This window comes from Cyrtonyx montezumae, unplaced genomic scaffold (assembly GCF_038088225.1).
Source record: "Cyrtonyx montezumae isolate F1298 unplaced genomic scaffold, pur_monq_1.0 scaffold_3, whole genome shotgun sequence".
NCBI classification, from domain to species: Eukaryota; Metazoa; Chordata; class Aves; order Galliformes; family Odontophoridae; genus Cyrtonyx; species Cyrtonyx montezumae.
In genome coordinates, this window is record NW_027072034.1 from 51,603,893 (window position 1) to 51,631,483 (window position 27,591).

At 39.3% G+C, this 27,591-nt stretch overlaps 1 protein-coding gene across 1 annotated transcript; it reads right to left on the reverse strand.

Moving 5' to 3' along the window:
* Positions 1 to 3,592: 3,592 nt before the first annotated feature.
* TMEM47 (transmembrane protein 47) lies at positions 3,593 to 26,834 on the reverse strand. Its single transcript, XM_065741554.1, has 3 exons — positions 26,604 to 26,834; positions 12,674 to 12,814; positions 3,593 to 4,943 (listed from the first exon to the last, which is right to left on the reverse strand). The coding sequence occupies exons 1-3, from the start codon at positions 26,827 to 26,829 to the stop codon at positions 4,765 to 4,767; spliced, it is 546 nt and encodes a 181-aa protein (XP_065597626.1). The 5' UTR covers positions 26,830 to 26,834; the 3' UTR covers positions 3,593 to 4,764.
* Positions 26,835 to 27,591: the final 757 nt, after the last annotated feature.

Here is a 27,591-nt window from a genome sequence, read left to right on the forward strand (position 1 = left end):
TATAGTGAGATGCAGGTCAAGACTGCCAAGTCTGCTGGAACAACTTCAGTAGACCAAGGGAACACCAGCTCAGTGACCATATTGTTAACTGCATTTGGGAAAATACGGTTAACTTCAGGTACTCTCACTTCATGCTTTATTTCTTGCCTTGGTAAACAAGTGTGCCCCTTCAATCTTTCCTCAACATGTAAGCATGTACCTGACCTTGAGTTTGGGCTCCAAGAACCAATCAAACCATTGAAAAAAATGCTTCTTTAAAGCCACATTCACTAAAATGATCATTTAACGCAGATTTTAACACACCTTCACCTCTGGTCTGCTGTCTCACTCACCAGTGGCTGCATGTTCTGTTCCCTGTCAACATCCTCCCTTATTGTACTTGCATTTCAGAAGGAAACAAGCCTTCAAACAACCCCATCCTCCACCTCTTGTCACCCATCCGACTCCCTCCCTATTCTGAATTCCTTTGCTATTACTTGATTTCCACTTTGTGCTCCCCACCCTCCTGCAGGTACTCAGTTGCTACCAAAGCCACAGACTTTTGTCTTTTAGTTTCCCTATTACCTACTGCTGACTGCCCCTTCTTCCCATTGCTGCCCACTTACATGACAGACATCCAGGGAAGCACGAATGACAGTATTTTTCTGAACAGCAGAAACATCACAGTGCCATATCTTTAGTACTTAAAACTCACTTTTGTAATGGTTCAAAACCAGCATCTGTTTTTTCAGTTTGACAAGTAGCCCAACTTTCAGAATCAAAATAGAAAAAAAATAATCATAATTACTGGAAATGTGAAAAAGAAACTTGCATATAATGATAAAATTTCCCCACTGAACAAGTTGTTGAGTATAGATTCTAACTTCAACACATTGTCTTATTATTCACCACATTTAAAACAACTTGTTTTTTTTTTTCCCTGATGTTACAATAACTGAGTTTATAAAGGCATTATTGGGCTCTGTGACACATGGATACCTTCTCTGTGCTATTCTACGGCCCGTGAAGGTCAAGGGGTGACAAGCAAGATCCAACATCTTCCCTGTGGATTTTGGCAAGATCTTTTAGTACGGTTGATCATGAGCCCAACAGAAAAACCAGTTGAGTCTCAGCTGCACAAGTACTGCACTTAAAACAAAATAGGCACACCTGAGTAGTGTAACACTTTTTTTTTTATTTCAGTTACTTTTTCCACATATAACTTCATATAAGCTACAAAAAGTGTGAAATGCAGAAATGATATTAAAACTGCAAACTTAAAAGTTTTGATAACAAAAATAAATGTGTCTTTCCCTGCTAACAATTACCATTTAAAATGAACCATATTTGGATGGTTTCATTTAATAAACATAGCATACACTTCTCAAAAATAAATAAAGAACAATATCAGAAAAAAAAATCAATACCATCAACAACGTGAAGCATTTAGTTGTCCTTTTTTCCCTTAAAGACAAATTAAATTTCTAGGCACAGTTTTAGGCATTATAGAGGACACAGAGGCAATAGGTTAGTGTGCACTGCTCTGTACAAAAATACAGTCTGAATAAATTACATTGCTAGCCATAAGATTAGACTTCACTTACCAGTCAGTTCATTGCATGTTTAATAATATACAGGTACATGCTAATCCATATATATCATTTATATTTCAAACACATAGGTCTCTCTATATTTGTTTTTAAAATTTACAAAAGCTAACCGAAGTTGTGCAAGAAGTCCAGAAGAGGTGCTAGGTACTTGTCAGCACTGGACGGTATACTTTAAGCCTAAAAAATACAAATAACTAGCCCTGCTTGCAAGTCCGCTATATATATATATTTATATATCTTCATTCATATATATTTGGATGACAAACAATGGATTTGTGTGGGGAAAAAAACATCCTGCCAGTGAGATAAAGCTGAACAACTGAAATAACGATGGCGTGACACAAGCGTAACATTCAAAATGAATAATCTGTTGTACATACACTCAGACAAAAACATGTGCTGTTCTCTTTTTTTTTGTGTGTGTCTAGGAAAAAAAATAGGATAACAATGTAGTCACTTTGAATTCAGTCCTGAAAAGCAGCATTATCCAAAAAATAAGAAACTAAAGTAGCAACATAAGCTAAAGAGAGGTTTCCAAGCCGATAAAGGTAGGTGCCTAAATCTGAACACTGGATGTCCAAATACTGACAGACCTGAGGAGTTTGAGAGGTGTGTCCCAACAGATTACACTATGCTCTGGAGGAAAACCGGGTGCTGAGACTGAAAAATTGCTTCTCCAACTCACACACAAATGAAGAAAGTTATTTTTAGGCATCCATGTTTGTAGTATTTTTTTTTTGCCTGAACATCATTCATATTAAGAGCTGTGTGACTACAGGAGTGCTGGCGATTAACCTGTGTGTACCTTAAGGCTGAAATTTGGTTTCACTGAAATTCTACATAAAGAAAAATTATCTGATTAATTAGAAGATGTGACACAGGCTCAGCGCAAGAATTTCCTGCCAGCATAGGCACAGTACCGCACAATGCTGGCACCAAAACACTGTTCTCCTGGAAAGGTACAGTGATCTACTCACAGTGGGCTTCTCTACATCAACCTAACTCCCATGCCAAACTATAATATTCTGTGGGCTGCTAAGTAACAGCAGAGCTACACAGCTGTTCGGAAAGATATAGAGTTTACTGTATACCGAATATCTGCCTTAAGTCAGTCTCAGGAAGAGCAGACTTATAAATGCTCTCTGGTGCCTGCAAAACAAGTGGACATAGTTTTCCCTCCCATCCTTTTTTCTCCTTAGGCATTGCCATACAGTCCCTCCTAAGCACAGCTATCATTTTGTTCTGTCTAATCTAATCAATCACCATTGGTCCAGGAAGGAATGCTGATACGGAATATTCCGCTGTGGTAGTAAAGACTCAACTCCTGAGAGGCTCCGTGTTTTGAAAATCACCTCTACACAGCAGCAGCACTTTGAAAACAGCTTCCAAGAAGCAGTCCTGGGGTAGCACACTACCTACGGATCCTCTGCTCTCTAGGAACCATGGCACAAACATTAACACTGCAAAAGCATTCTTAATATTGAGGCATTCAGCAGCCTTTTCCCTGGAACCAGTAAAACCATTTGTGCAGAGGTGGACAAGCAACAGCAGCATATCTGCTTTTGCTGAGGCTCACATAGAATATACTTTAAATTTCTCCATTAAAAAATAGTCATTTTGAAATATTAGACTTGTATAAAAATATGTTCATAATTAATTGAAAATAGGAAAAGAAGCAAATTGTAAACAAAAATAAAAGTGATGTGGATTAAATTCACATAGAAGTTGTCTCTATTTTAATTTGGGCTCCATTCAGTGGGTACAGTCTCTGGATGTTTAAGTGGGAAGCATACCAAACAAGGCATAATTAGATACACAATCATCAGCCAGTTCATTACAAACCCAGCCTTTAAAAACATGAGATTAGCTCCTGCACTGCTAATATTTTAATATGGACATGATTGGGTCTTGGCAATATTTGTGATTATCAGAAACCCTTTAAATTTAACTAGATTTTTTTTTTAATTGGTAGTTTTTCTTCTTTGTAACAGCCTTTTAAGAAAAAAAAAACAACACTATTTTTAGTAAGTTTTGAATTACATATGGAATCTAAAGTACTTATTTCATCCAATTCTACCTTAAGGTGATGTGAGCTTTTACACGTTTGCCATAACACAGACTCTGTACAAGGGCATACAGAAGACTAATCACTCTGTTTATTTTGTAACACCAATCATGACTGTGGGTCCCCAATAACGTGTACAATGTTAGTATTTTAACCACTGCACCACAGCTCCTATTACAATTTAAAGATAATTCTCTTTCCTTCTCTGTATTTATATATGTATTATATATATATATTCACTTATACCTTCCAAAAATATAATCAAAGTCGTTCCATATTAATTTTTTCATAATGCTGCTCAGAAGTTAAATGAGTACTTAAGAAAACTGCAATTCATTCATGCATTTCAGATGCCATAGGGACATACAACAAGGTCTTTTTGTTCTCCCCGTTATCTCCACCCTCCCAACAAAATACTCAGAGTCGAAACAACTTCCAACCACACAGTCAGAAGCACATGTCTCTGGGTTTGGACTTCCTTCAACAATCTGCTACAGCTGGCATGGTGATGTTGATTCATGAAATCCTCTGTGTGTGTAGTTTTTTTTTCCCTTTTACTTCACCCAGTAGACTGCTGAATGCAGATATTAGACAAGCCATTAACCAGTTACATTCACTGCCCTGGACACAGTCACTTGCAACTAATTCCTTAAGAGCTTTTTTGAGCAAGTAACAAGAGGCAAACACAGCCTATTGTACAAGATGCCATTGCCTGCTTATCAGACATTTGAATCCTCTATGATACAGGGAAACTTCTAAATGGAGCCTACACCAGCTGCTCCCCTGAAGGCAATAGCAGATGCTGGCCTTGCATTCACATTCCAACTAAATTTCTCACAATGATCGCTGTCATGTAGATCCTTTGCTTGTTGTCAGGAAAACAAAGCTTATGTATCAGCAGCTTGCAGCATCTGCCTATGTAAGATCAGCAATCCTAGTGTTTGCAGTTCTTCTAAATGGTTGTAAAAGCTGGTTACAGTGTTCACACCCAAAAGGCAAAGGCTATTTTATCAACAGAGCAGACTGGTGCTCCACAAGTGTTCTAAAAAAACGGTGAGTTAGAAAAGATGGGGGTAATCCTTCTGGTATTTTTCTTTTCATTAAATGATTTTAGTAATAGTCTTCATAGTTCTTAGGGTTCAGACAGTAAAGAATGGCACCCCCAAATGAAAATATAGTTGCGCCCCAAGCCAGGCCATAGCCCCAGTTGAACTCGTGGTATATTTTCAAGCTGACTGTTTCGATGAACTTGATTGGGTAGAGGACTAAGCTGCACACCTGAAGAACAACTGAAAGAGAAATGAACCACAAGTCAGATGAAGCCTTAATACATTTCCATAAAACCACCACAAATCAGAAATTCTCATTTCAAAAATCTCTTGTTGCAATTTTGTCTATTAAGTACTGCAATTTTGATTAGTATGTGTATGTGCATACACACACGTGATTATATATTTATATATATCATATATACAGCCTTTATTTCATCCACAGAACAGAGCCGTTCTTGCATATTCCTTCGATGATGAAAAAAATATTATTGTTACGGTATAAAAACAATCCATCAGGTGTCCAGTAAATAAATAGTGAAAGCAATCTTCTTCCAATTCTTTTCTGTCTCTCCTCACTGTATTTTGATCTGGAGTTATTATTCCTTCTGTAGCAACAAACCTAAGACCACTTGTTCCATTGCCTATTAAAAATAAGTCAAAACAACAAGAAGCAAGAATAGATGAATATTAAGAAATAAAGGTCAGAATCAAATCATTTACTTAGCCTAACAGTAATTAATTGCAGTAGGTGATCCATATTTATGTTCAGTACAGTCTCACCAAATTACCTATTTCATATGCATTACCATGTAGCATAATCAGAATTAATGATATTATTGCACAGAATATCAAGGAATCCATAAAGTTTGATTGAATCACTAAACTTCCCACCAACAAAACACCTTCTTGTATTGTGAATTTAGAGTGTGTCAGAGATGCTTTATGCTGAAAAAAGTTAATAAATTAGATCACATCCAAGGCATGAAAAAGCTTAAAAAACATAATTTTCTACAGCACTGTCTCTGAGAGTACCCAATCTCATGCAGCCTGATTCATGCATGTCTGCAGAGAAATTCAGCAAGCTTGGCTACTACGTTACATCAAAATAGTACAAAGTAACCTGAAAAGGAAAATGCAGATGAAGAACTCCAATTTTCATACAAAGAATTCAGTTTCATCAGTGTCCATTCTCTTTTAAAGTCAGACATACTGCTGACAGCATAATTGGGACAGCAGTCTCCAGAGTAAGCAGCTGAAAATCATACTTAGTTTGAAGTAGAAGAACAAGATACGTGATTTGGTGATTCTCTAGGCTTCAAGTTCAGACACCTACAAATGGCTAACCATCATGGGACCATATAAAAATCCTTTTTTTTTTTTAAACCTTCAAATAAATTATATGGCTCCCATCCAGCATTTAGCACAATCAAATTCTAAAGACTTCAGCGCAAGACTTCCCCTACAAACTGCCATCTCCCAAATGTGCTCAGGGTGAGCACATCCACAAAGGAGAGCACATGCTTAAGTACTTGCAGGCCTGTATTCTAATGAAAGCTCAACAGTGTGTAATACAATGCTGCAATGATTACCTTAACAACTGTGTCATTTATTATTATTATTAAGAGTTTACAAGATATTTTAAGAAGAAGAAACACTCTTCATAGAATTTCCATAAAGCCAGTGGACAACAAAGAATAAGACCACTTAGGCCTGTGGAAGCCCTTTTGAAATTACACTGAGAAACTGTAGGAAAATAATGTTAAATATATTCTCCTGTTGATGGAATATTTTGCACATCTGAAACCCATCATTTTCCTTTTAATTCCCACATGCCCTATTTAGTGCTGTCAAACAATCCCTGTCCATTATTATGCACCTGGAGGCTAATGCTCTCCTATCCTCAGAATGGGGACTGCAAGTGGGAAAGGACTTCTAGTACTCATTACATACACTGATAACACTGTGCAAAACACCCACTGGAAATTCCCCCCTGCCCAGTTTCCAGTTAGCTTACAGACTAGTCAATCCTAAGTAAGAGTTCACAGACAAAATGAACAATGTTTGGATAGGGGATTTTCCAATGGGGGTACCAAAATCCACAGGATTTTTTTTTTAATCCTAAAGTTATTGAAGTGTTACTTTGTGTTATTTCATTTTAATATAATTTTTGCCTGCCAGCTCACAAAATATTGCACAACACTGGAGAACTTTTGACAGCACATACCAGAGAAAGCTCCTATCCTTATGAAAAGATTACACGTTCTAATTCTGTATAGTGAGAGCAGCATTATACCCAAAATCACCTGAACATATGATCACTTTCAGATACATCTTTAAGACCGAAGTCAAAAAAATTTCCTCAGATGAACAGGTATAAGTAAGTTCATTAGTGGCTTCTTGAACTGTTGCTGCAGCATCTCTGCTGTGTCAATACAGAAATTGCTCTCAGCATGCATGTATCTTTCTGTATCATGTTTCAACCAAGGAAGCTCTCCACTTTTCCTCAACCTAACATAGAAAGCATATGGAATTTTATTCTATGGACAGGACTTGTCAGAACAAAGCAAAAGAGTTGTTCCACTGGAAGAAGAACATTTGACTTAAGGAGCAGCAGCTACAACAGATAGTTTTGACATTTTTGGTGAGGTTTCCTGCTTTTGCTACTATTAGTTCAGCTACACTCCTGAAAAACTCAGTGTTGGTATCAAAAGATAGGCAGAAACAACCACACTGTATAACATTACCATCATTTTTCACTAATTTACTGTCCTACCACTGTTACTTCATTTAAAGTGGAAAAAGACCACTGTAGACTAAAAACAAGTTAGCGAAGTTATGAAAAATGGCCTCTATGATCCAAAAAGATGTTAAAGTCAACACCTGCAACTACCAATCTGCTTTCAGTGAATATAAATGGACGGCACGCTATGCTGACCTGTCCATGGAACAGTATAGGTATTACATTTCTCGAGAAACATTGGTTCTTTCAAAAAAAAAAAAAAAACGACAGCAAGAGAAATCCTCAAAGAAAAAAATCCACTGTAAAACCCTAACTTGAGATGACTCTTCTTTTTTGAACAGAATATTCATTTCAAATTTAGATCCATTTTTATGGCTAAAGTAATGATACTAGCAAGAGAATTGCACAGGAACAAGAATAATAGTTTCACTCTATCTACATTAAGTATACAGAATACGCACTCATCACACTAAACATACAAAAAAAATCACAACAAACCATTTACAGCTAGAAAAGTATAATTTTGGTTGTGGGTTTTTTTTTTTTGTAATTATTTGTTAAAATGTTTAACAGATTAGCTCACTGTGGTTTTTCAATTAGTCTAATTATGAAAATCATGGTACTAGTAAGTCAGTTGGGTATTTCTCTACTACTCTTGACTATCCTTTAGCTCATTCACATATGCTTTATTAATAACAGCTGTTGCATTTTCAGGGATTAACAGACATAAAAATACTGCATAGGAAGTTTTTGTACTTAATACAACCCTGTGCAATTAATTGAGAAGGAGCATGAAGAAAAAGGGGAGGGGTGACTCATGCTGACTTTTAAAATAGTGCTAGCTTAGAACAGGCCATGCTACTACACAGGAAGATGAGGAATTTCAGCAGGAGGCCCAGCTGATCAAGAAGGGGATTTTTCAATGAGCATGCAAGAAAGGAGCATACAAGAGCAGGAAACAAAGACTGATAATGAGTGGGAAATATAAAAGCACTGTTTTGATGCATAAATACAAAACCAGGAAGGCTGAAGCCCAGCTGGTGCTCAACATAAAGCTGGGAAATGGCAAAGAAGTTAAGAAAGAAGAATTTCCACAGGTGCATTAATTTGCAAAATGAAGTTTAAAAAAAAGAAAAAGAAAAAAATAGAGAGATACAGGCTGGTCAGCCTCAACTCAATCCTTGGAAACATGGAAAGCATCTCCAAGCACTGGCAGAACAAGGAGGCAATCTGTAGTCATCAAGGATTCACTAGCGAAGGGCAAGGGTTCAGAAACCTGCCAAAATGATTGAAGCCTGCTAGAAATCATCCTTAGGAGGGAGATGAGGGGTGTCAGGTTTACTTAGATACACAAAGAGGAGGCAAAGGAGCAATTTCACAGCAGCTTACATCTACCTTGAAACACAGCTGCAAAGGTGCAGGAACAAAACTTTTTCAAGTGTCAGAATACCCAAGATACTGGTAAAGGACACAAAATTCAGTTTCAGACATCCAAGACTGGTATCAGGAAAAAAACAAAAATCATACAGAGGCCAGTGTGACTCTAGACAATGTATCTGAAGGGGTTACACAATCTTACTCTTTGAGTTCTTCAAGACCGGTCAAGACAAAGCAAAGTTAATATATCAAATGTTAGTGATTGTTCTGTCTCAACAATGAGGTTGGGCCAGATGACCTAGAATACCCTGCCAACCAATCTCTTTGATGCGGTCATTCTTTCTGCCTTCCTGTAGAAACTTACACCAGCTCCTTCACCTTAATTGTTCAGAGCGCTCTGCCACTTCTTCACAATCAAATCCAGCTCTCTAACATTTGTGCAGTTTTTGTAGCTTCACAGTAACAGTAAGCTTGTCAAGTATACATTTTATTCTGTGTTTCGTGGTGTTACAAATAAGAGCACAGAACTCAAGAGTTAATCAAGCAGAATTGTGCTCTCATTCCCTGTCAAAGTGTAAAGACCTGTTCTTTAGGTATTCCCCAAATACTATCTACTTGTCATTCTTTTCCTCCCTCACCCATACTTTCACCTAGCCACCATCCCCCTCGCTTACACATAAGAACATCCTATGAAATGTGTTAAAAGCTTACTGACCTCAAAGGTTCTTCTTCTAAGACTTAATCATAAAAAGTAATGAAATTGTTTTGACACAAGTCACCTATATGAAATTTCAATATCTCACAATCACAGTTGGATCATAATGGGCTGAAAAGGAAGGAAATTCTTAAGACAGAGAGAACACAAGCTCTGCAGCTTCTCAGAAAGCACAGTTAAAACATAGCCCATATAGGCAAAGAGCTTCTACATTTCCTTTTTTAGTTGCTATTAAGGACCCTCAACAATTATGGCTTTTTTCTATTCCTAAACATTGATTCTGTTAGAGTTCGTTTGCTAACCACATCATGAAACTCCCTATCATCCACAAGTTTAAGAGATTGGACACTGTATGGCTATATGATGACATACAGCCTACCAAGCTCAATTAAGACTGATTTCTGTTCCTCACATAACACACTGGCATAAGTCAGTGAGTTAACAAGGCACCAAGAGATAATAACAGCTAGTAGTGAGGTAATTTCTACAAATCCCACTGGACCTAAGGTAGCACCATGCAAAAGCGTCCTGCAACTCCACCTCTCCATGCTTCACATTTTTTTATTACTTGAGGTATTCCTCTTCCTCTCTCAGTTACAGAGTGTGTAGTTTAAACACACACTTCTGTTGATTATCTGCTGACTTATTTTCAGTATATTGGCTTTATCACCTGTTCCAGACATGGTAACTCGTTCATCTTCCTCACCTACAAAGTCACTAACTAAAACCTAAAACCAAGATAAAACCAAATTTTAAAAAGAAACTCTGAAACTAGAAGAAAAATGTCTACAGTGAACTGCTTGGATTCTAAAGTGACTGGAGGCCGCTTTTTGTTCCTTCCCACAAACGCCATTAATATCTCCAGACATAGTCCTACCAGGCACCAGTAGAAACATGCAGAGAGATGTGCTCCTCATCAACCATGCAAAATATTTTGTGTTAACAGTAAGTTTACAAAACAGAGTTCTCTGGCTCCACAGATGTTCTGTGAAAACCACAGGTAAAGGTTGAACCTACAGGCAGTTGTGTAAGGCACAACTACCGTGCTGCAACCTTAACTCTCCTTTAACTTCAGCAGTGGATTTTTCTGATTCTTCTAAGATATGCCAGTCCATATTCATCTCTAAAAGTAGCTGAAAATAAACATAAAATCTGTAGAAAGTGAACAGCAAATCCCCAAATAATTCTCCTTAGATATGCCAGATAATGAAGAAGTATGAGACAGACTGTCTTAACCTCATCATCTCTCTTCCTCTTACAGACATCAGGACACAGCGTTTAAAAATGCATGCACATGTCTACATACACAAACAGGCAAAGAAAGAGGTGAATGCAACTTGTGATCTACAGCATTACACATTTTCTTTTCTAATGCAAGCAAGCACTAAACTTGACCTCTCCAGTGACCAGAAGTAGGTGCTGTATCAGGGGAGGGTCACGATGGAGATCAGGAACAGGTTTTGTACCAGTCTGTTAGACCCTGGAACAGGCTGCCCAGGGCAGTGGTCACAGGCCCAAGAGTCAGAGTTCAAGGACTACCTGGACAATGCTCTAAGACATATGGTTTGAATTTTGGGTGGTCCTTTGTGGAGCCTTTGTGGAGTTGGAAATGATGGTCTTCATGGGTCCCTATTAACTTGGGATATTTTATGACTGTAAATCACTGCCTCTTCCATAACTTTTTAATTGGACTAGAAATAGTTTTATGCACAGGAGAAATAATTAAGCTATAAGCCAAATAGTATTTTTTTCTTTGCTTTTTTTCTTGCCCCCCATTATCAACTATACAATAGCTGAGCAATATGGCAAGATGATCAGTGTACACCTCAACAGTAACTAAATTACTACACAATGTTACAACAAATCAAATCAAATAAGAAACACCAACATAAATTCAAGAATCTCATTTCATTGGAAGTTAAATACCCAACATGCTTTATAATCTTAAAATTAACTTTTTGTCCATTTGTTTGTATTTGTTTTGTTTTTAAAAGTAATGACACCAACATCTTTATTTATTCAACCAGCTCGGCAATGTAACAAAAGAGAACAAAAAATACAATTTCTGTTTGGAGAGTATGATCCTAGCTTGCACTCGTTTTCTCAAAGTGAATAAAATATAACCTACTTATATTCCTTGAGCAAATAAAAGAGCATCTTGAAACACCGTGGTTCCATCATAGTAACAAAAACAGCAGGGGGCAGCAGGAGCCTTCCCTAGAGCTTCCTTTCATTTCTGACTGCCCTTCACATGCAGAGTTTTTATTTTTTCATATCCTTGTAAGTGGCTTTTTTGAATGAGTCCTGAAGACTAGGTTTTGTCAGTCCCTTCATTATGGACTACCTAAAGGGGCTTAAGCTGCTAGCTCCAATGCGGATGTGAGTGACAGGATGAAGACACACCTTTCCTGGTGAGTCTCAGGAGAAATAGAAACATCCGTGCTGCCTAAGCCCTAGAACACCAGAATCTAGGAAAGGAGATGATTTGATATTGTAATTATACCTCGCTGAAACAGTGCCACAGACAATTCAGATGTATAAGTTTCCCTGCAGATTTTGCAATAGTCTATATAAACTGTTCCATCCTGGTGTTCTTAAAAGCCAAAAAGGGACCACAGGGTGACAGTTTGTTAAATTAACAACTACCAAACCAAACTGACACAAAGAAATCAATTCCACCAGTAGTAAAGGGGTATATAAAAAAACCTTACAAAGTATTTATTTTCACATTTAGGGCTTCAAGGGCTAACATCCGAACATTTGCTTTTCCACTTCAAAACTGAAAAAGGAAGAATGTTAAAATACCAGAAAAGGCTTTGCAATGAAGACTGGGGCCATCAAGCTGCATAGTCATAGACTAAAAATGTTACGTATATGGGTTTATCCTCCATAGTTTTCCCCGCTGCATGTACTTCACCAGATACAGAGAATAATGCCAATAAATGCTTCTGAACTATGTGATAGTGCAACTGCAAAACTGATTAATACCCTGCAGACCAGGTATCCTCAAAAACCTCACAGGACTTAAAGTAAATCAAGTGCCTCTGAATCAGTATGCAGAACCAGGAACATCAACTTTTGCAGAAGTAAACTGCCCTAATGAAATTTTCAATATAGTGCTGGTAAACTGCTTACCTGCAGCAAAGAGCATGACTGCAACTGGTCTGTAGAATCGTCTCCGAGATCCCACACAGATAGAGATCAGGCCAACCAGGAAAGCTATGAGAATGATGGCAGCACCACCCAACAGCAGAGCAAGAGTAGCTATCTGCCAGTCTGTGTGGAAAAGAGAGAAAGAAAATTATAAATCAGTCACAGCAAAACAAGCCCACAGGCTCAGAATAAACATCAGAATACACAGTCTGCACCAATGCCTGGGTACATACATCGTTACACTTTGGATTTCTTTCTTCCTAATTAGCAAAACACCTTTATACAACAGATGTGATTCAAGAGCAAAGTGCTGCAACCTTCCACACATTTTCAAGGCTTAGTTGGCCTCGCTGGGATTTTAGCTTGAGGAAGACTGAATAATTTGGTAGCTTGATTTTATACAATTTAGAATGAGAAATTGAGGCTGGGCCAGGATCAGTTACCATGTGTTAGCTGACCCCAGCTAAGTGGCTGCAACTTTCTCAGAGAACAGAGTGAAAGTCAAACCTCTGCTCGAGCTGATTGGGGTGGCATAGGAAGGGAAATGTAGAGGCTGATCATGGACACATGCTGCCGTAGAGGGAGCAAGGCTGAGTAATAGCAATAATAAAATTAAAGTAAAGAAAGTAGATGCTAAAAGGAAGGGAAAATAAATCATTTTCAATACTAATTAAAAAGGATGTTAAGGCCTTATAGAGGCAGTAATGTTCATTAGATACACCGAGTCCAAATCTGAAATCCACCCTGAAGTGTCAGATACTTTTAAGTGTCGATTTTACTTTTCTTCCCCAAAAGCAACTTCCTGATCTGACCCTGTGTGTTTGCTAGCTATTTTCATGCATTATAGATGCAGTTATAAACAATGTCCTTGAAGTCTCAGATAATAAAAAAACAAAAATCAATTTGTAAGCAGATGGCCATCACGGATCTACAGAACACCTAGTTTAAAAGCTTCTGTAAGGTCTTAGAAAAGCACACATTTTGTGCAGCCTCTCTTTGCAGCTCTCTGAAGACCCTGTTTCCCTGCAACCATGGGCTTCAAGAAAAGAAATCCAATTACTATTTACTATTTATCACTACTATTCTTTGCTTTAAGGAAGAAGATTCATAATCAGCTTATGAAAGAAGAACCTATGGATCCAATGCATCTCATTACTTTGAACATACTAGCATGCATACGATGCTCAGAATGAAATGGCTAAACATGAAATTTTCTTTGAACTATGTAACAAGATTAACTTTTTTCAGAATAAATGAAGAGATTTTATGTTTAGTAAGAAAGGCAGCAATAAAAAAAATCCATATTTTCTTTTCGAGAAGATCAAAATCTCATGTTTAAAAATAAAAAATAAAACAATCAACAAAGACTACAGTTAATTTCAACAGGTCTAATCTGCTAAGATACCTACAGTGCAGCTGTGGTCTTTGGAAATGGAAGATTTGCAGCTATAATCACAAAAAGCCATTGAATACTATATGAAAAAGGATAAAAGAGAAAAAAGAAGAAACTGAATTAAAGAGATATAAAAGGATTTCTAAAAGAGAAAGTTATTTATTTATTTATTTTTAAGAAATCTAGACATGTTGTTCATTAATATTATAATTGCTAAGTATTCAAGCTACCAAGAAAATTTACTCCTCATTTTGTTATTGGGCTAAGACTGGATACAATCCTTCATTCTCCTACTTTCAGCACACAATCTAAAAATAGCAGTTAGCTGCATGTCACAGCACTATAGAATGGCTTGGCCTGGAAGGACCTTAAAGCCCACCAGCTCAAGTTGCCCAGGACCACATCCAACCTGGCCTTGAGTGCCTCCAGGGATGAAGTAGCCACCGCCCTCTGGGCTAGGAATTTCTTCCTTGTATCTAATCTAAATCTCCCCTCTTTTACTTTAAAAACACGTCCTGCTGCTTTACCATTAGTGGTTGGAAATATGATTTTAGTTATGGATTGGAATGCTATGAGAAGTGGTTTTTAACATTGACATAATACTTCAAAAACACTAAGCAGTTAGTTTAGCAATGATTTAGACAGTATTCTTCCAATATCAGAGTGTGTTATGGATAGAAAATACAGAAATAAATAAACAGAACAGACCATTTTGGAACACCAAAGAAAGAAGAAATCCTTGTACTTAAGAATTGCACAGATATAAAGACTAGATAAATCCATCTTGTCCCAAAGTTAAAAGCCATAAAAAAGTAGTAAAGTGCCAGATGGGAAAACTAAAAACCCAACATTTTTGATAGCCGCAACAAGTAACAAAATATTAAATGTTATCTTCACATCAACCAGTTGACATGTCTAATGCAAATAAAAGGTGTTCAAGATCAGAGTAGCAAATAAATGGGAAAACCTATAAGTACACTTCTACTTCCCAAAGCAAGACCACCAATCAATGGATTTTGGAAAGGTTAAAAAGAATAAAGTACCTTACTATTGTAAGGATGTGGGAAGTACAAACCTGTGTCAGAAAACACATACACATTCAACTAAAAAAGAACTGACTTAGTCAAACAAAATTATTTTCTAGAGTAAGAGAACCTCATCATTGATGTTGGCAGGAGGACCAGTATGAGATTCTTTATGTTCCACACTACTGAGGAGTAGGTATTTAACATTGTGTTTCGAGCCAAAACGTCTGGAATTGGCTTCCTCTTTTTCCTGTAGCTCCAACTTCCATTCACAGGAGCATATAATGCTGCCAACCTTTATGTAGAGCTGAAACAGAAGGATTCTGCTTAAAGAACATCGAGGAAGTCATTCCAGTCATATAACAGTCACACATTACTGCATAAATAATACTGGGGTTTTTCCTATATTGCCTACCATTAAACTGTACACTTAAATCTCCTTGCTGTTTTAGAAACACCTTAACTTTCAATTCTGAAAGTCATCAGAGCCAGTGACAAAGTAAAGCTTATGCTGGATTGAGTAACATCTTCTTTTCTTTCCCCAAGGCTATCTACTCAACAGCTTTTTTTTTTTTTTAATGCAAGAGAAAAGAAACAAACAAAAATAACTCAATAACTACCTCTGAAGGAAGAACACCCTCTAAAATAAGATAGCTATAACAATATGAGCACATGCAGTAATTGCACTTTTCTACAATAAAAACCAGTAGTTTCCTCAGACTGGGCAGGTTGTGATTTATAACACAGCATCAAAATGGGAACAGCAGATTTCTCCTTCACATAGTGTTACCAGCACACCTAACACCAACCATCATCAGCCTACTTTAGAGGTATCCAAAATATGTTTACACCACTTTCTTACAAGGGAAAACCTTGCAAACAAGTTACACTGCTAAGTTCTGAAGACTCAGCAGTTCAGTTCATACACAGATAAAAATGTATGTGAAAAATAGCAAAACAGGACTTTAGAGATGATTATTATCAGCTTTCTGGATTCAAAACACACAATATTTTTAACACTCCAGGATGCACAAATATTTTTAACTGTGGAACTGTCTAAGAAAAATGTTAGTAACCAGTAAAATTTCACTGTCACAAATGTTTAAAAGCTTTTAGATGTTAAAAGATGCAGACGCATCAAAACTAAGTTGCTTTGTTTTATACCTGTACAGACAATAAGAAGGTCTAAATTCAATTCTTTCAATTCTCAGGATTTAAGTAATTTGATCAACCAGAACCTCCACCCTCCACACCCCCATCCTCCAACCCCCCAATCTGTTAAGTAACTCAAGACAGATTTCTTACAAAAAGCCTCATTTAATTTATGCAATCATAGAACAGTTTGGGTTGGAAGGGACACTAGACTAGCTTGCTCAAAGCCCCATCCAGCCTTGAATGTTTCCAGGGAGGGGGTATTCACAACACATCTGGACAGCCTGTTCCAGCGCCTCGTGACCTTACCTGCACAGTAAAGAATTTTTTCTTAACATCTAGCCTAAACGTACCCCCTTTCAGTTTAAAACCATTTCCCCTTGTCACTAGATACCCTTCTAAAAAGTCCCTCCTCAGCTTTCCTGTAAGCCGCCTTCTGGTACTGGAAGGCTGCTATAAGGTCCCCCCAAAAGCCTTCTCTTCTCCAGGCTAAAGAGCTCCAGCTCTCTCAGCCCATCCCTGTAGGGGTGGTGCTCCAGCCCTCTGATCATCTTTGTGGCCCTCCTCTGGACCTGCTCCAGCAGCTCCATATCCTTCTTGTGTTGGAGGTGCTAGAACTGGATGTGATACTCCATGAGAGTACAGTGGCAGAATCACTTTGATATGTATCACCTGACTTGATACATATCAGCTGTCTGTGACAGTTTTGCACTGCCCACGAAGCATTACAATGTGAATGTCACAATACCATGGGAAATATATACTTCAGTTCTGATGGTAACATCTGCATAATTGTTATTGTAACAATCTGCCTGTTAGTTTAGGGATGTGGATCTTTGTTTTTGCATATGTATGTAAATAAGAACATAGGTACTCCATAAATCAAAATTTGTATGGTATAAAACTGACGAAAATTACTATCTTGAGTAAAAAATATTTTCATATACGATTATGTTTCAGTTAACTGTTCACACATAACTAAGTGCCCTTTTATAAAGCCAGACTGGTTGCACTGCTCTTTGGAAATTCTGCCTATTTCTTAATAATATAGAAACCACATTAATTTGCACACTGAAAGACATGACTTTATTTCTCTTTGTCCCTCCAAATGAAATGACCTAGAGTTTTGACTATATATTCATTTTAATTAGAAGCAGCTCTATCTACTCTATTTCTTGGGCAAAATAGTACTTCAGTATCACGTTAAAGTCGGAAAAAAATAATAAAAAGATTAAAAAACTCAAAGTTATACAATTAATTTTATTTAAAATAGATCATTTGTTAACATGAGAAACAGCAGGGCAAGTGGCTAGCATAGTCACAGTTATCATGTTTCCTGCAAGTTCTCCAAAAGTTAAATATTCCCCGTATATGGTATTCCATGGTAAGAGGTTGTAGAAGTAAAACCATATTGTTGGAACTTGAGAAGCATTTTGTACATACTGTTCTTTCAGGAAACACAAGTAAAGGGAATGCATCTTTTAGAAAGCTATCAAGTACTGCTTTCTTTCAACAGTGGCTCTCCACAGTTCTCTCCTCACAGAGGCTGAAGAAAGTATGCACATTTGTTACAAGCTGGAAGTAATGAAATGCCTTCTTCTAACACTAATCAAAACTTTAGAAAGAAAAAGAAACAAACAACAACATAAAAAAGACACCTATAGCACTCCAAAGTCTGTTTTCTGACTCACTGCAAAGCTTCCACTGCTCTCAGTCAATACACACATTCCCAGAAATTGTACTACAGCACTTAAGTTCAAAGGTTGTGTCAAGTAAAGCATCAGAAGTTGAGGTACCCATGCATCAAGACTTAAATATAATCCACTGAGTGTGATATCAGCAAAGACAAATAAGATTGCAACAGATATTCCCAATTGCTCCACATTCAAAATTATTTTTAAGGTTATCCATAATCATCAACTTAGCTATCAAACAGCTAACAAAACTCTTAAAAGTGAGATGGTTATATAAAAAGCCAAGGGAGAATCTGGTTTCAAAAAGTACATTTGATGCATAATAATGCTCTTTTTTCAGCATTAATGGCTGTATTTTAGTCCTGAGATGTTAACTTCTGTAGGTCAAACGCCATCAAATTCAGTCAAAATACTGACATTAAAAAGAAATATTGCAGTAACAATTAAGATCTTACAAAATTACAAAGAAGCCAACTCTTCGGAAGCTTGCCTGAGATTTAAAAAATAATAATAATAAAAAAATGATGTTTGCGTTAAAAAAGGAGATGGGCAGATGAATTCTGCTTTTACCTTATACTCTTAACAAAACAAAAAAAGCAACAAGAAAAATAACTCATTAGGGTGCTAAAAGGATGAAAGACAAAATAGCTAAACCTGAAAGCCCAATGTTCTCAAGCTATTCGGTCTCTATTCTTCCACTCCAGTACAGCAGATAGAAGTACAGTCCACTGAATCTCTGTAATCTACACTTCTGCACACTACAAAGAGAAACACTTTCTGGCAGGATCCATACTAAATTTCCATGACATTGCTCTGGCCACAACTTTCCACAACGGAGCCTTGTACAAAATAACAATAATTCAATATTTTTTACTCCTTGTCAGCTTGCATAGCCCAGAGCGCACAGAGGCACTTTCTCAAGTATGAAAATTGTTCATTCAGGTACTATCAGTCAGAGCTGTAGCAACCAGCCAGCTGTGGCTCAGTGCATCCATTTCTTAAGACAAAACTCAGATACGTCATCAAGACATTCCTCTACTTGTGACGTTAGCATAAATTTAAATATATGATATAAATATGTTTAGTCTCATACATAGAAAGAAGCTGTCTAGGGAAGAGCCAAAACAATTTTCTGCTTCTTTTTCAATAGAAGATTGATGTACTGCACTAATATCTTAGAACTTGGTCTTCATCAGCACACAAAGCCTTGGAATACATAACAGTCTTGCACAACACAGGTGGGCTTAACAGTGAATTTTTCACATACTTCTAATTCATCAGAATTTTGGCAACATCCAAACAGAAATGTGAGCATTCTAAGCTGGATGCCAAAATCCTTAACTGCCTCCTAAGGATAATTCAGGGGTTCCAGATAAGGCATCAGTCACTTTCAGTTTACTGTACAAGAAGCTTGCAGGATGGTTTAATGCCTCTGATGCTGGGTGGAAAGCCATTTTGAGCCAAAGAAAAAAAAAAAAGAATATGCACAGATGTGTCCAAAAACAGCTAACTGGAACAGAATCAGGGATACCTGTGTATTACCAAGACATGGGATGATAATGAAAGAACAGCGTCTCCTTAATAGAAATATAGAATCATGAGATCCTTAGAGTGGGAAAGGACCTCTGAAGAACATCCAGTCTAACTCCCCTACAATGAAGAGAGACACTACAGATAGACCAGAACACCCATGGCCTTATCCAGCCTTGCCTTGAAAGCGTCCAGGGACATGGCATCAACCACATCCTAGAAGCTAGAGGAATTCTCAGAAACAGCACCTTTCCCTCATTTCTGAACTTCTGCTCCCATTTCCCAGAAGAATTTTTTTAACTACTATGTTTGTTTGAAACCACCCTCTCCTTCCATCTTCTAGAACCAAGCTAGAAAAATATAAACAAGATCTACAAGATGTGTGAACAAATAGAGAAGGTGAACTTGTGCCACGCTTTGAAGTCAGACGTACATTAACTGGTCTGTCCTGACCTCACCACAAGGAAGCCCAGATACTCCCAGCTTTGAGGGAAAAGTCCTCAATCACCTACAGCCTGAATGAGAGGGACACAATGTTGTTTCTCACTCTACTCTTCACCCGCGCAAGGTAACTGAACAGAGGGAGAAGCTGGCTCTGTACCAGGTTAGGGAGCAGCCTTTTGGAATGACTCTCATGAGATGCAGGTGCTTCAGTATCTAGGCTCCTCAGCCTGGGAAGCACTTGGTAGACCAGAGGCCTGATCCATTGTGTAGATACATGACATGCCACAGGGAGTATTTTAAACAGAATACTACTGCCCACATAGATCTGTTGGGGAATTACCAGGCACCTCTCCATCCACCTTCCAATACTCAGCAGAGCTGTTTCTTCTACTTCACGATGCCACTGAGTGGGCAGGGGCCATTTGGGTTCCCATAGATGTCAGTGGCACACAAAGCAGATATAGCCTCAGTTTCTCAAGATGGTCTCTACAGTAGACTTGCATGAGATATCCATTGCATTCATCTGATATTTCTGTTCAGCTGTTGCATTACACAGACTGCGTGTAGCCCTGAGACTATTGGACTCAAACTTCGCAAGCTTTCACACCATGGCAAACTTTGTCCTTAGGCCCTATAGGAGAACAAACTGAATAACAAAAGCAATAAAAATAAGGTAACCATCTCTGCTGCTGCTGTTGTGCAAACGAGACAGATTTTCAAAACAAGATGGCCTAATGCCTGAGGGGTTACAGATGTATGAGTGACATAAAACATAGCAGGTGTTTGCTCCTCTGCTCACTGACAGACATATCTCCTGAAGATTAAGGGTTACATTGCTTATCAGTATAAAATATTCACTTGGGGAGGTATTAGGATAGCTCCCCTCTTTCTGAGTCATAGCCTGCCTGCAATTCTAAAATCAGTGAGTAAAACTTTAAATGAAGTGTGTCTTCAAATACTCAAGTGCTGTCACTATACAGATCTTTACTTTATTATTTAAAACCAACATACACTGCGCATCACTTTTGCCAACAGATGACTTCAAGACTAGTGCAGCATTACGGAAAATCATAATCTATAATTCATTCACAGAATAACACAACATGTACTTGGGTATTTCTTCCCTTGGATACATAGCATTCCTCTGAAATTAGCTTGCTACTCTGCCATTTGAATTACTGGATATTCATTCATTCAAGGAGAGAAAAAGGAAACATAAAATACACACACACCCACAACTCCAAGAACAACACAAAACCCTGGAATTCTTAGAATGGTGTCATTAGGAGAGATGTGTGGGAGATGTGTTATATAAGCTTTTCAAGTAAAGCTCACCTTTTCTGACCTCATCCATACACACTACTACATTTCAGTAATCTGAGGAAGGAAGAATTACACTTTATGTTGTAACAGAAGCATAACTACTTCCCACAGTTACCAATGTTCCTCAAACCAACAAGCAATCTGTTGCAATTTTCAAAAATCATTCCACAGTTCCTTATGAAAAAGGAAAAGAAAAAAAAACCAAAACATTTAGCATTTAAAACAGTTCAGAGTATTTTCCATCAAAATGATGGTCTCTGTATGGTAGAACTGGAACAAGTCAAATACATAAAGCAATACAGCTGGATACACCTTACCCTTTGCAGCTTGTTAATCTCAATCACGTGGTCATCACTGGCCACAGATCAGTAACAGAGGCAAGGTTGCTCTAACTTGATTATAAATGTAAAGTCTCGTCAAACTTTTACGCTACATGTAATCTCCCTAACATAAGAAGCTTCTCTTAACTTACTCGCACAAGAGTTCTTAATAAAGACAACTTACAGCTACAGAATTCATTACATAATCAGTGACAATAACCCACTAAGATTAGAAGTCTTCCTTTATTTTGTTAAAAAGGAATAAGGTGTGCGGTGCTCCCTGTTTGATTAGATAGACTTGTACAAACTTCATACAGTGAATATGAAGGTGCCAAACTATGTTTCTTCACTGACTGGAGCAGGGTGACTGAAGCAGCAGATGTCATCATACTGAAAGGTCTAGACTACCGTACAGGAGTCCTAGGTCTGTTACTCTCTCTCAGAGTGGCCTAAGGTAGTCTAAAATAAGCAGTCCATTTATAAAAGAGGGGCCATACCTTAAAGTACTCTATTTGGGCTAATCAAGAGATAACTAACAAACTCAAGGCATTCTGAACACATTTAAGAAGTCAGATAAACATGAAGCATAAACAGAGTTATCAGTCATCACAGTCACAGAATGAATTAGGTTGAAAAGAACCTCTGGAGGTCGTCTAATCCATCTTCCTGTGGAAAGGAGAGCCAACCTCCACACCAGACTCAACTTCAAAGCCAGATCAACTTCCGCAGGGTCTTAGGTGAAGAGTTGGAAGTATTCTGGCTTTTGATTTTATATCTACCATTAGATAAAGTGTTGGGGATGATTAATAAGAGATTAATATGGAAAATGACTGATCACAGTTTTCAAAACCAAAATGAATGTTTTATTAATTCCTCCTTTCATCGTATGATATACATTCTTCAGACTTAGTAAAATTACATCTGTTCTTCTTATGTTATTTTATAGCAAACTATCAGATTTGCTAAGGTTTTTTTACAAATATGTGTCAACATCAACTCTGAGCAATGATCCACATCTTCTAATGAGGAAGCTAGCAATTTCCCCTTGGAACAACTGTTTAGATTCAAAATAAGCAGATACCATCTAAGACAAGTGAGCCATGTTAATTCAGATATTGGCATCTAAGGCATAACTAAGGTTAAACCTCTTCAAGTGCTACCAAAGGAGCAGCCTCTGATTTTTGTTTATGTTTAAGAACAAATTAACAGTAGAATTATGAGCAGAAAGCTTGACTTGTTTTACAGCACTATGCTGTAAGTTAAGCTTACACGTATGGACCACGTACCATGAAGCTTGAACATGCACAGGGACCTGGCTACACTTATTTTCTTGAGAACATTTTAATTTTCAAACAGTCATGGACAGTTTTTAAATAATGTAATAATCTCAAACAAAACTAAGAGCTACATAAACAAAAACACATATTCTTATAACAGTCATATGTCTCCCATAAATCAGGAGGGCTTCATACTGGCTACTGGCATTCAGTCAAATATATTTCATATGTGCTATTTCCACAATAAACTGAAATGCTTCATAAGAAGCCATTTTTTTTAAATGAATATCTATGTATTTAAGCCAAAATCCACAACATCTACCTGACAAATCAGACTCTACGGAATCCGCATCACGCTCACAAACCTTAGATTTCGAAAACTATAATGGGTACAGTGAACTGCATAAATTCACATCTATTACTATTAATTCAGCAACTATAAGGCAACTACTGTCCAGGCATAGATTCACCATGCAGTTGAGCATAGATATATTTAATTTTAAACAGATTCCAATATAGACACAAACTTTCATAATAACTCATAGCTCCTGATAAATCTGATAATGAACCATTGCAAATCAGACTTAATACACTTCAAATTAGGTCTAAAGCAAATTTTGTTTAATGACACAAAGCACTGTAAGCTTTCCTGTTTAGCACGTGGGTTTAAAACACAGCAGGATTAAAGACAACTTGTGCACAAGCCAATTTAAGCTGCAATCAGAGAAAATAATTTTATGCCCAGACAGCTGGTGAAACTGCAAAGCAGCAACACTGGATCTCAAGATTTTACCACGAAGCTCTCCACACCAGTAACTCTGTCAAATCTTCAGCTCCCAAAGCTGCTATTAGTGAGAATTTTAGAATTTCATAACAGACAGAGGCATATGCATGAAACACCTTTCCAGTTCTTGAGATTACAAGAAAGGGGAAAAAAAAAAAGAAAAAAAGGGCATTTGGTATTTCATGTCGACTTGAAAAGGGGAAATCAAATGAGGATGAACTCTTTTATAATCTTAAGATTTTAAAAATTAATCTGACTCATCGTTTCGTGTACTCAAACCAGCAACCCTGTACAACACCTACACAACTTTATAAGCAGTATGAGAGCAAAGGATTGCTTGCAAGCTACATAAGAAGGCCTGAAAACAGTGGATGCAAGAACATACTCCAAGCACCAGCACTGTTCAAGGAAAACTGCAAAATATCATTTCCTGCTAGCTATAACAGCCAGTGTAATCATATTGTGCCTTCCCTTCTGCTCAGTGCTACCAAGCTGCCCTTTTGATAGCAGTCAGGGGTCCTACATCTAATTACAAAGGTTTTTAATTAAACCTTGAATGTGCTTTAACAGCTTCTAGCATGAGCTTGCCCTTGATGGTGCCACTTGAGGTGCTCTCCTTCAAAGGATGATGAAGTAAATCTCTTAGAACTATGGGGGAAGATGCCTTTTGCCTGTGTATGCTACTGCTTTTCACAGCTAGCTAGCTACAAAGCTGCTTGCACTGGTATCAAGCTAAAAGAGCTTTCCCTGTGGGAGCTCTCCACTCTCTCCAAAATATACCACTCGCTATATTTTTGATGTAGAAGGAAAGTGCACTTAATATTTTAAGTGAGCACAGAAAATGGTCTTGAACACAAGCCCAAACCAACTCGGTCAACTTACTGGGAGCCTTTCCTTTGACTCTGATGGGAATTATAACACACCAGCAGAAAGCAAAGGCATACAGCATGGTTTCTCATATTTCAGGTCTCCTCAGAGCGCAGAACTGTGCGCCAAATGTGAGGAAAATGAACGGCTTATTCCAGGCACCTCAAATAAAACAATCCCTCACTTCTCCCCCACTAGCTTGTGAAACCTGGCTCCACTTCACTGAAAAGTATCTAAGCAAAATAAGCACAGCTCAGTAAGGCAGGAATTTTTGCATAGGTTAGAAGAAAGTACCAGGAGAGGGCAAATTCTCACCGCACAGTGTCCTACAAAACTACATTTTATTTCCATCTGTCTGCACTGATTCATCTTCCACCTTTCCCTAAGCACACAAGCAACTAACAAAGCAACCAGAGAGATCAGCTGCCGTGTATGCTGTGCCATAAGCTGCCCTGCTTTTCTTCATGTCCCACTTTGTGTCTGTGTGTACGCACGAGTGGTGGGGGATGGACTGGGGGGGTGAGCCGACAAAGGGTGTGTACACCGGGGGGTCAGAGTGGAAGCAGGTTCTCATTCACACCATCTGAAAAGTCCTTCTGCAATCAAGGGGATACTATTTCAGGAGAAAGAAAGAAGGGGTAAAGGATTCACGTTGCTAAGGAGACCCGTAGAAGCCGACATTCCTACATAAATTTCCATTTATGCTGGAGAAGAAAAGAAAGCTCTCCAAAGTTTGTGAAGAAGCCTGGGTAACTGATTGAAACTGACATTTCCTTACACTTAATTTTGGCATTACGTGCTGTAAAACAAAACCCCCATCAACATTCAAAACTGCAAACACTACTATACACAGTGACAGAAGAAACAAGAACAGGCACGAAGGAACCCATGTCATTCCTACCCTCATGGAGAACTGCAATTTCCCAGAACATACAATGGGATTTCAGAGAAGTCAGGGAAAAGGCAGCCTGCTGCTCCTTCCCAAAGCGAGCAGCTCATCCCTATGCGACATACCAGAAGTTGCAGAGCTCAGTGATGCAAAGAGATGATTTAGAGATGTGAACATGTGTGTGGGGAGGACAGGGTGGGGAGATGCTGCCTGCCGTTTGTGGGTGCTTCTGTCGAGACTCCAGAAGTTGCAATTGGCATTAAGTAAATTAAAAAAAAAAGCATGAAAATGGAAACAATTATCAAACTAGAAAAGAATTCACTGAAAAATATTCAACAGGCAGCTTGTTTATATTACACACTGTTCTTTTTTTTTTTTTTTTTCAAGTACCCCAAGCAACAGTGAAATAGCAGTAATATATATACAACCAGACACATAAAGAGACAAACACTGAGAACTCAAAATATAGAACAGAGTGAGAGGAAAACAGAGTATGGAAGATGATGGGAACAACATAGAGCAAGACACGCTAGAAAAAGATTTGAGAGCATCAAGGAGGCTGGAGAGAGAGCTAGAATCCAGATGTCTTCACTCAGGACAAAATAACAGCAATTTTTTAGATTTGGGAAGCTCCAGCTAGCCAAGACCAGTGACTTCGGGGATTGGAGGAGAGAATGGCAAGGAGTCCTAATCCTCCAGAGCTTCTCAGAACAACGGACACACAGAAAAATAACCCAAATAACCCAAACTGGCCCAAAGTAGAGACCTTTTGTGCAAACAGCCGAGTGCAAATACGGAATCGGTCACCTCCATCACTCACAGAGCTGACCTTACACGTCCACTGAACCCCAGACCCATCACGCAGGGAGGAGGAACAGCAGAGCGCGGACCCTCGGAGCTCACACCAGCGCACGGTATGTCCAAAGCCCGTTTCCACCGCCCTCACCTTCGCTCTCAGGACAGAGACAGGGGCTGGAGCCGGGCAGGGAGGGGGGCCGGTGCAGCGTCGGGACCGGAGAGGAGGACGGAGGGCCGAGCACGGACCAGGGAGTCGGGAACGCTGCCCGGAGATGGGGGACAAAAGGCGGTGGCTGAGAAGGGAACGTCGGGAGGCGCCGCGGGGCAGCCGGGCACGGGCGAGGTCCCCACGGCCAGGGTGGGGCCGGAGTGACGGGATGCGACCGAGGACACGCGTGGGTCTCTCTCTCACTCACCGCTGTGCAGCGTGGACTCGCAGATCCAGCTCTCCAAGTTGCCGGGCTTGCGGCAGGACTCCCAAAGGGACAGGTAGTACTGGTGGTCCGCCGTCACCCAGGCGGGGCTCAGTACGGCGCCCAGATCCAGGCAGAGCGCCAGGAAGATGCACACCAGTCCCACCAGCTTCAGCGGGGTCAGCACGGAGACGCGCACCTCTTCCATGCCGCTGCCGGACGAAGCCATGGGGCCGGGGAAGGGGGGGGGGGAGGGAAAGGAGGGAGGGAGGAGGAGAGGGAGGACGCGCAGCCGCCGGCCCCGAGGGGAACAGGAGCCACAGCCCCGGCAGCCGGCAGAAGAAGCGGGAGGAGCGCTGACTAACGGCGGGGAGCGGCTTTGGCAGGCGGCAGCCGGCACCACTCCCTCCCTCCTCGCTGAGCTCCCGCCCCGGTGTATCAGGTGCAGCAGCTCCCCCTAGGCGGCCCCAGCTCCGCGCTGCCCGGCCCGTCTCGATTCGACCCGGCCGAGCCCTCCCGCCGCGCTCCGCCCCCTGCCCGTCCCCTGCCGGCTGTGGTGGCACGCTGCCCGGCCCGCTCCGGGTGAAGCCGTGGGGCTGAAGTTTGGAGAAGTTTCCCCGCGTGAGGTGAGAACCGAGGAGCTAGGGCACACGCAGCTCCGTGTGGTTGTTTGGTTCCTCGTCTGAAATGGCCATTAAATCACAAGTTATCAACATAAAGAAAAAGAAATCACCTTTTATTGGTTCGCGTGTGGATGTACTGGTAATTCCACACACCCCCCCCCCCCCCCCCCCCCATCGGCTGTGTTTCAGATCTCAAATCTTGGGATAGGATGGGATGCCGAGCCTTCATTTCAACTATTTGTTTTGTGTAATTAGCATTACGGCCTGAGAATGTCAGAGGTGAGTATTAACATTACTTATTAAACGCAGGTACTGCTGTAATTCACTGTCTAAAGCAGGTCTGCCCTCATGAGATAGGAGCACACACA

Excerpts from the sequence above, each read along its gene's own strand:
- TMEM47 (XM_065741554.1), bottom strand. The coding sequence starts at position 26,829 with ATGGCTTCGTCCGGCAGCGGCATGGAAGAGGTGCGCGTCTCCGTGCTG. Across the intron at positions 12,815-26,603 it reads CGAGTCCACGCTGCACAGCG|ACTGGCAGATAGCTACTCTT; the intron begins GTGAGTGAGAGA and ends TTTTCCACACAG. Across the intron at positions 4,944-12,673 it reads AGTCATGCTCTTTGCTGCAG|TTGTTCTTCAGGTGTGCAGC; the intron begins GTAAGCAGTTTA and ends TTTCTCTTTCAG.